This window comes from Parasteatoda tepidariorum, chromosome 6 (assembly GCF_043381705.1).
Source record: "Parasteatoda tepidariorum isolate YZ-2023 chromosome 6, CAS_Ptep_4.0, whole genome shotgun sequence".
Classification (NCBI taxonomy): domain Eukaryota; kingdom Metazoa; phylum Arthropoda; class Arachnida; order Araneae; family Theridiidae; genus Parasteatoda; species Parasteatoda tepidariorum.
In genome coordinates, this window is record NC_092209.1 from 35,820,590 (window position 1) to 35,831,139 (window position 10,550).

Below are 10,550 nucleotides of genomic sequence, written 5' to 3' on the forward strand. Positions count from 1 at the left end.
TATATATATCAGTTTAGAGTAGAAACATTGATGGAATGGCAAAGAAGTTAAGATAAAATCTATACAGTTCTAAATGTATTACTAAAGAATGACAAAAGGCAATTGCTGTTAGATTTTTGGACATTTTTAAAACTCAAACAATCCTTTTATTTCCATAATATCGTAAAACATGGGAAGAAAAAAATACTTAGAAATAATATTGCAATTAAAATATTTGTATCAAATTTTTGAACGGTAACTTATGAAACAATTGTAGAATAAATTGTAAACTATTTCACATAAAATCAGAGTACTTTTCTGAATGAAATTAGTAAATATTTACTCTTATACTCCAAGAGATCTATGATACCAGCAATCAATGTTTTAATGATTAAGTTATCTGAATTAGCTTGAGGAATTTGGAGTCTTATTGCTATATAAGTGGTTATAATTTTTTTCCACATAGAAACACAATGAGGAAACAATCATAGAACATATTTGTTTAATTAATTTAACATTATAATTCTTTTTACCTGTAAGATAATGAAAAATTTAAATCAAAATATTAAATTGCTATTTAAATTTGTTTCGTCTTAAAGACTTTTTTTTAAACTTTCAATTAAGTGATTATAAGAAACTTAATTTAAATTTTAACGTATATTCTATGTCCTCTTTTCAATGTAATATGCGAGTATCATTTTAATTCAATATTTCCAAATAGTTGTTTGTGATTAACAATAATACTTAACATCTTATACTTAACAATAACACGGTAATAAATAAATGATAAACATAATAATGGGACTCAATAATAATGACAATAATCTTCTAGAAAAAATGCTGGAAGGAAATGTGACAGTTCTTTTCCTGGGGGCTAGTGACACCATTACAAGTTCACTGGGTTGGCTTTTCAGACTAATGGCTGACTATAAAGATATTCAAGATAAAGTTTATAAAGAAATCATGGATGTTATTGGCAAAGATGGTGCTGTTAAGTATGAAGAGAGAGACAAAATTCCTTACACCTTTGCAGTGCTAATGGAGTCGCAGCGTTTCTCAAGCATCGTGCCCCTGAGTACAACTAGAAAGTAAGAAATATGTACAAGTGGCTTAGAAATTCACTAACTTTTTGCTGACCCGACTCAAAATTTTTGATGGTTCTCTATTGATGGACCAACTTAACCTTGATGGTAACCGTCAATAATTCCATCACGAACCAATATATGTTTTGATTGTAACTAATACACTGAAGAGCCAAAAAAACTGGTACAGACATGAGTATGTAAATAATGGGGGTAAGGAGCCAATCAAAGTATAGCGCTGCGATCGGCAACGCGTTTAGAAGACAACGAGTGTCTAGCACAGTTCTTAGATCTGTTACTGCTGCTACAATGCCAGGTTATACAGATTTAAGTGAGTTTGAACGTGGTGTTATAGTCGGCGCATCTCCGAGATAACAATGAAATTTGGATTTTCACGTACGACCATTTCACGAGTATACCGTGAGTATCGGAAATCCATCAAAATACCCAGACATGAACATTATTGAACATATTTGGGATGCCTTGCAACGTGATGTTCAGAAGATATCCCCACCCCCTCTTACTCCCACTGGTTTATGGACAGCCCTGCAGGATTCATGGTGTCAATTATCTCCAGCACTACTTCACACATTGATCGAATCCATGCCACGTCGTGTTGCGGCACTTCTGCGTGCTCGCGGGGGCCCTACACGATATTAGGCAGGTATACCAGTTTTTTTTGGCTCTTCAGTGTATAAGCCCAACATAACAATTGCCCCTTTTTTACAGTTACCCCGTTCTCGATCTTGACCGCATTACATGCAAATTATATGCATAATTTTTCATGTAATTGATTACTGTAATCAATATTGTAATCACGATTACAGCTGTAATCTAAATTTTTGAAAGTTGTAATCACGATTACAGCTGTAATTAAATTTTTGAAAGTTGTAATCATTATTACAAGTAGTTGATTACTGTAATTGTAGCTGCCTCACCGTGGCGAGGGGGTGCCACTGGGCGGAATGGGCGAAGTACGTCGGGAGCTTAGCTCCTGGTAGGGCCACCCTAGGCGTGAAGGCCATTCCATTATGCCCAGCTAATGCTAGCAGGTGAAACTATGGAGCTAAATCAGTCTTCTACCTTTGGTGCTCCAGGTCATTTTCGGCCAACAGAAGCTGTAACACTTTCCCCTGTTCCTGGAAGTGCCTTGCTTTTTGAGGGACCTAGAAGCCAGCAGACTTGTTTGTCTCGCTTTGCAAGTGGTCACTTGAGGTGTCTCTCGTATGTTCAGGGGCAAAAGACTTTTGGACTTTGCACTAAATGTAGGACTGCTCAGGCTTCGCCCGAGCATTTTCTAAACTGTATCGATTTTAAGATCGACGAGGTTTTTTCAAAACCTCATCTATTTTTAGACTTCCTGAACATTTTTGGACTTATGGAATTGGTCTAATTGGGATGGACCTCTTGGGGATTAGAAACAACAACACTGTAATTGTTTGTTGTAATCACGATTACAGTTGTAAACAAAATTAAGTTATCTTGAAATCATGATTACAAGTACTTGATTACTGTAATCAAAAAATGTCATCGATTACATTTTTGTCCTACTCTTCCTCTGGAACGGACATAATAATGGTTTAAACTGTGTTATTTTAATTTTAAACATCCTTACAGACATTTCCAAACATCCCATCAATAAAAAATAGAGTTGCCTTTTGTCTTTATCAGCAAGCAACTCAATGGCAATATTGTTAGCTTAGGTTTTGAATGAAATTACAAAATATTAACACATCAATAATATCTTTGAACGAAGCAATACATTTATTTATTATCTTAAAAGAGATTTATAAATGTTTTTAAAAATCATTGGCGTCTAATAAGCCTTGAAGATTGATTAAAATTAATTTTTAAACATGCTCTTGATTATAATATTATTCAATGGAATTAAAGCATATTTTTTCTAATATTCATTAAAATTTACGTATATTTAATAATGTTCATTAGAATTTGCATATTAATTTTTCATGTTTATTAAAATGCACATATATTTTCTCTAAAACTAATTAGAATGCACATTTATTTTTATAATATTCATTTGAATTTACATATAATATAATATTCAAATATATAATGTTCCTTATAAAATATTCAAATATTTTTTTAGTAATATTCATTAGAGTTTATATATATTTTTTCTAAATTTAATTAGAATTTATATATATTTTTCATAACATCCATTTGAATTTACGGATATATTTTCTAAAAATTCCTTAAAATTTACATGTATTTCTCATAATATTCATGTGAATTTACGTGTATTTTTCTGAAATTCATTAGAATTTACATATTTTTTCTAAATATTCATTAGAATTTACATATTTTTTTTCTTAATTAGAGCTAATCAAGATATTCCAATTCGAGATTACATTATCCCGAAAGGTGCAGAAATAACAATGAATCTGTGGGGTCTGCATCATGATCCAAAATATTGGAACGAGGTAGACAAATTTATTCCTGAACGATTTTTATCGAATGATGGAACAAAATTGATAAAACAGCCTGAAAGTTTCGCTCCTTTTTCATATGGTTTGTGGTTTATGAGTTTTGATTTATAATGTTTTTCTTAAACTTTCATTTTTCATGTGAAAATACTTTCCCTGAACAACAAGTGATTTTAAACACGTTATGCTCTTTTTTGCATTAATATATGAACTTAAATAATTGAAATAGAGTTGAATAATTGAGATGAATAGGTCCTCTTACAGTATACTTGCACATCTTTTTTACTTGAAACTAAAATAATAGTTTTTACCAGGTCTCGAAAAAATTAAGAAATTTTACCCGTCCCCGAGGACGGCTTGTTCAACAATGTACCCGTCCTCCTTTGAAACTAACCCGTTGCTTCTAAATAAATAAAAATATGATTCTCTTATTTATTACAAACATTTATATAAATTATCTGGATCTTATCCGATAGTCGTAGTGCCATACAGCACTTAAGTAACTGGAATAAGGCTGGCGACAAGACATCTGTCTCTATACTTAATAAAATTAAACAACTCTCTCATCGGCGTAAAATCTTCATTCAATGGATTCCCTCTCACATAGGCCTCTTTGGTAATGAAAATGCTGATCTTTTGGCCAAGCAGGGAGCTTCTGATAGCACAATTTCAAGTCGACCTTTGACCTTCTCTGAGATTTGTTCCAAGATCAGAACCACTAACCAACAACTATGGAACATCCCTCCGGCCCACTCTTTGGTATAATGGACAGACTCCTGGTGGGGCACTTACCATGGGGGCTGATAGAGCCATACAGTCCACTATAAGTAGGCTCATAAGTGGACACATCAGGTGTCTCTCTTTTGAGCTTGGGCGAAAGACCTATTCAACGTGCGCGAAGTGTAACTCTGCACAGGCTTCTCCCGATCATATTTTACACTGTCTTAGTCTGGAAGAGAAAGACCTCTACTCTGGTCCCTTACTTGTATTTGATTTCCTGAAGACTTTCGAGCTCATTGACTTGGTCTAGCCTGCGGCTGACCAAGAGGAATAAGTCAACAACAACAACAACAAATATAAATTGCACAATGAATTAGTAGTTACTAGGATTATATTAAACAGTAATAAAGGAAATACTAGGTTACTGATAGTAACCCTAAAACTGAAACTGAAGGGGGTTTTCCATTTAGGCCTATGCTCATAATTGCGTTTAACGCTTCTTGTTTAAGACCAGTACGTAATGGGCTCTTTCGTAAGTTCATTGCTGAAAAGCCTCTTTCAATCTTTGCAGTACTCGCAGAAAGAGAAAACATCAATTCCACCATGCGCAGTATGTTGCTGTATTTCTGGATTAGAGGGTCATTTTAGAAGTGAGGCGCTAGACTCTTGTAAGATAACAAAAATTGAAAATTTATCACGAACAATAACAGGAAATGGCCGTCCTCGCGGAAGTCGGATTTGAGAAATTCCTTATCCGCGGGGAATTATCGACCGCCGTGGACGGGCGGTTTTTCGTCTAGCCCTCGATTTTACACACACACACACACACACACACACACCAGGGAATCAAAACACCAGGGAATCAAAACAGTTGGGTCTAATATAAGGAACTGTAGATAAGGTGACTCATATAAGGGGCACAGATTAATAAAACTAATGTGAAGAATTCAAATTAATCGTACTTATATTGAGGAACTAGAAATATATAGAGCTAATAATTTGTGGGATTCAAGTGAAGTTGTTATTATGTGCTATTCAAAATAACGGAGAGACAGTGAAAGATTTAAAAAAACACTGAGTATTTGTGTTAATTTTGAAATATGCTTCTGTCAAGCCAGCTCCTGTCCTCATCTTTTGTTCACAGGAACTGGAGTTGACTTCTCCTTTGGTCTTCAGAACCTGATTAGACCTGGCTTTTCGCCTGGTCTATCTATCTGCTTATGCTTATAGCAATGATTCTCAACCACTGTGCCGCCAAATTCTTAAAATGTGCCGCCAAATATTAGAAACGAGGCAATAAAAATTATAATACTTTTTTTTATTACGAGTTAAGTTTAAATTAAAGAAAAGTGTATATATATGTATAATATTTATATATACAGGGTTATTCATAATTCCCTCCGGGCAGGAACTGGACTATCGCATTGATGTATGCCGTGTGACCAAGAGTTCACACATAGAACATCTGTAATATATGTAAGTAAAACATGAATAGTTTCGGAATAATTTCATATGTTTCTTTGTCTTCATATTCGTCTTCCTTTTTTTACTATAACGCTTCGAANGAGAGGCTTGCTATTAAAACTAAGCATATATCAGATCCTATAAGAGCTCTTCAGCTGCCTTCCAGTTCTCGAAGAGTAATTTATTACAAATGGAAAAACTGAAGAATGCCTGCTCATTACCTTCTAGATCAGTGATTCTCAACCACTGTGCCGCGGCACTTTTGTGTGCCGCCAAATTCTTAAAATGTGCCGCCAAATATTAGAAACGAGGCAATAAAAATTATAACTTTTTTTATTACGAGTTAAGTTTAAATTAAAGAAAAGTGTTTATATATATATAATATTATATATATACAGGGTTATTCATAATTCCCTCCGGGCAGGAACTGGACAATCGCATTTATGTATGCCGTGTGACCAAGAGTTCACACATAGAACACCTGTAATGTATGTAAGTAAAACTTGAATAGTTTCAGAATAATTTCATATGTTTCTTTTTTTTCATATTCGTCTTCTTTTTTTTTACTATAACGCTTCGAAACCCCTGAGGGAATTATGAATAACCCTGTATATATATACATTTTGTAATTTTTCCACGCTTTAACCGCGTGAACATCTTTGTCGCTTAGTCGGTGATTGTCTTGTCTCTGACAATCTTAAAATAAGAAGGAAGTGTTTAAATAGTCTTTGACAATTTTAAAAAATGTTGAAATAAGTAGGAAATTTAAGGATTATTAAAATTATTAATCAACAAAGGAAAGCAAGCTAAATATTAACTTTCAAATGGAAATAAAAGCTAATCATTAAAGTAAGCTGTGCAATTAATAGTTATAAAAACAAATTAACAAAGGATGACTAACAGAAAAATAAGCTAACAATTAATAATCACCAAAAATACTAGTTAACAAGAAATCACAAAAACATAACAGTTAATAGCTATAGAAAACAAGCTAACAATTAATAACTATAAAAAAATGAATAACTCTAACTAACTAGTAAAAAATTAGTCGAAAGAAATAATTAATCCCCTGATAAACGTGCTTTTGCAGTACACATTATTTTATTTCACATTCAAAATTATTATCACAAACTATTTAACGCAGTGTATTATGGGTAAGTAAACAACTTTTAAACTAATTTTTTTCACTGTGTGCCGTCAAATTTCGAAATCGTCAAAAGTTTGCCGCCCCAGAAAAAAGGTTGAGAATCACTGGCTTATAGCTTTAAAAAGATACACGAATCTTTCAAAAGATGCGTATAGAAACTGAGTTGTTCTAAAAGTGTGATTTTCATTTTATTTTTGCATTGTAATCAAATTTCAAAAACAGTATAATGACTAGAGGCTTTTGCACTCCACTGTTTTTGCTAATTGCAATATAGAGTATGTGAAATTATTAGCTCTATATTTTTAGTATGATATATGAGTCAGAATAATTTGATTCCTTCGTATTAGATTTATTAATTTATGTCCCTTAAATTAGCCGCCCTATCCCGAATCCCTTATATTAGAACCAATTGTTTTGTCAATCTGAGACTAACCCCGAGTCCCAAACATCAAACAATATTAACCTGCATTCAATATTTTAACAGGAAGACGAATGTGCCCGGGTGAAACAGTAGCCTGGATGGAAATATTGTCCTATTTTAGTCATATAGTGAGAAATTATGAAATATCTTTCCCGCCAGGAGTTAAGCCTGACTATAGGATCATGACTGGCCTAGTTCAACGATTAGTTCCTCAGCCAATGTGTTTCAAAGAAAGAAGCTAAAACAAAATATTGAATTGCAACATCTTATTTTTAGATTCAACTGATTGTCTATAATAATAAAATGAAGAGTTTGTGTGCGTCTGTCTCGATTATAAATCTAGAATCATTTATGACAACGTTCCATAATTCGGACCTTTGGTGAAACGAGCAATTTTAGTCCCCGATCGCAAGTATCATTCAAAAATTTAAATTAAATCGTTCTGGAAAGACGTTTGAGAACTTTCTAATTAGTTTAGAAAGAGTCATTGATATAAATAAAACAGCAGATGATTCTGTTTTGTTTTTAAAATCCCTTACAGATGTCGCAGTTGATGTTTGCTAGGTTATAAAAATATTTTATTGAACATTCTTTATTATTCATTTATTTATTTTACTCATTTTGACAGATAAACTTATTTATTAATGTGAACGTGGTAGCAAGGTGGCCCTCGACGTCACCAAATTAGTATTTCTGAAGTTATATAAACACACCTGTTTCTTCAGTTTTAAGTTATGCTTTAAAAAGGTTTTTCCATTAAACTAAATAATTTAAAATCGATGATATTTGAAATAAAAAAAAGTTATAAGTTGAGAATTCGCTTGGGGAAACCGTAAAAATTTGCCGTACTATTATTGATACAAATAATGTTTAATTAATTTCTGTAATGCGTTCTACTAGTATCATGGCAATCGGCGGAGTTGTAACGCCTTAATGGTCGCATAAGTTTGAAGAAAAGGGTCATAAAAGTGCCCATTTTTTATACAAGAAATTTATATAAAACTAAGTGTATATACTATATATGTACTCATTTTTAATCTTTGGGTTAATTTTTAGCTTACGTGTTTGATGATTGCTGACATCTAGCTTAAAAAATAACTCTAACATATAGTCTGGCATTGTCATCTGGTGCATAAATTGAGAAATAAAGATGATTCCCGGCTTAAATGATTTCGGGGTATTATAATCTTTTTGGCGAGTTACTTTTGAACGCGTGAGCTCGGAAATATCACGACAATAAGAAACAGAGAGCCAACTCCCCGGTCGTTTTGGGGAGAGCGAGAAGTAAAGGGATAATAGGTACCAAATAAACTAATGCAGGTTCTATAGTTTGTCTAAAATAAGAACTCCTCCAGACATTCGTCTGGACCTGTGACGGGGACTATGGCAACGAGGTATGACTATTTCAAGTAGGGGTGAAGGGTCGCTGTTGGGGAGTGATTTCGGCTAGGATCGGCGGGAGAAAGGGAATCTTTTTCTTCGGTCTACTGTGTTAGTACTAGAGTGGACCTGCCCCCCCCCCCAAAAAAAAAATGCGCCATTCTTGTTTCCATAGCACCAGACGGACTCAGACATTTCAGCGGGAGGAGTTCTATTGTGTCGGTCTAGAACTCCGAACTATTCGGTCTATTGTGTTAGTCTTAGAGAGAAGCTGCCCTCCCTAAAATGATCCTAGGAAAAAAAGGTACCGGAAAAAGGTACGGAAAAAAAGGTCTCGTAAAAAAAGTACCTGGAAAAAGAGGTCCCGGAAAAAAAGGTACGAAAAAAAGGTCCCGGTAAAAAAGGTACCTGTGTAGGGAAAATTCTGTAGGGGAAAATATTTGAAATGAGAAGATTAGATTGAAGCGCTTTTTGCTGTTCCGTGCATGGTTTTTTTCTTTTCTTTTTTTTCTTCGTGTCGCGCCTTTTCAACTAATTAAAAAGGACCAATACTTTCACCTCCAATCACGAACAAACATCCAACACATAAATCCTCCCAACTTCCCCGATTGGCTACTTTAAGCCTCACATTAGCAACTTCTTCACAAAATATAATTTAAAATAGAAAATAACACATTTTTCACTTAAAAAAATTACAAAAAAAAAGTAAAACATTATTGAAAAATTTAAATAGTATCTTCCCGCTTTAAAAAATAATCAAAGAAGAATAAATAAATGAAGTAAAATTTAAAAAAAAGAAGCGTAATACAGCCAGCCCATAAGTCCCTTACCCTTCTCCTTACCTCAATGATCTAATCTGAATTATTACAGATAAAAAGAATATTCATTGAAAAGCGAGAGGGGAATATCCCTACAGATTTTCCCTATGGAGGTACCTTTTTTACCGGGACCTTTTTTTCCAGGGGCTTTTTTTACCGGGACCTTTTTTTCCGGAACCTTTTTTTCCGTCTACCTCTAAAATACGCAATTCTTGTTTCCATAGCACCAGACGGCCTCATACTTTGTAGCGGGAGGAGTTCTCAGCTTAGATAGACTATATATTATATATTTTTTTGATATGTATTACGTAAGTAACTCTAGAAACGGCATCAATACTGAGCAGTTTTAATGTAGATACTGAGGGAAGAGATACTTAATGGCTCCTTAAAAGGGATGAATACCGAAGAAAATTGCTGTATTGTGGTAAATTTTGACTATCATGAGATGGCCTCAAGCAACAGCATCTTGCCAAATGATACTGAATACAGTTAGTTTTTATTTCGATGGAATCAATTTCCGCAAACGTGTTTTGCTTTATCTAATCACGTATAGCCATCGAGAAGAACTTAATATTACATCATTTCAGATTAATTAATTATGCCGGTATATGAACGGTATCTTCACAGTTTTGTGCATGATTTCAAAGTGTTAATCAGTACTGATTTATTCATCTTTTTCTTTTTTATTCAATAATACGAAGAAAGAGTATTTAGCTAATTCAAAATATACTATTTTTAGGGATATTCTTCAAAATGGAAGAATTTTTTTTCACAATAAAATGCACTCTATAACAAAAAAATCGACGCACCAAGAAGAAGTTGTCCGATTGAAACGAAAATTGATGGATAGGAAGACAACGTATAGAATAGTAAATGATTAAAATTTCAGAACAATTGAATAATTTATTGCAGAGTTACAGTAACAAGTTCAATAAGGTGTTGACCCGCCTCTAGCCTGGATGCATGCTGCCACACGGCGTGGCACAGACCGATAAAGCTCCCGGATGGTCTCCTGTGGTATTTCCTGCCAAATTCGATCCAATTGTCGAACGAGGTCATCATCATTCCGTGCCAGATGCAATCGCCTTCCCATCA

At 33.8% G+C, this 10,550-nt stretch overlaps 1 protein-coding gene across 1 annotated transcript in view; it reads left to right on the forward strand.

Annotated features, from left to right (window-relative positions):
* The window catches only part of LOC107438707 (vitamin D 25-hydroxylase), an 18,047-nt gene extending 10,467 nt beyond the window's left edge, over positions 1 to 7,580 (forward strand). Inside the window, exons 6-8 of the mRNA XM_016051038.3 lie at positions 812 to 1,067; positions 3,400 to 3,590; positions 7,321 to 7,580. Coding sequence (XP_015906524.2) covers positions 812 to 1,067; positions 3,400 to 3,590; positions 7,321 to 7,499 — 626 coding nt within the window. The 3' untranslated portion in view covers positions 7,500 to 7,580. The remainder of the gene's footprint in view (positions 1 to 811; positions 1,068 to 3,399; positions 3,591 to 7,320) is intronic.
* Positions 7,581 to 10,550: the final 2,970 nt, after the last annotated feature.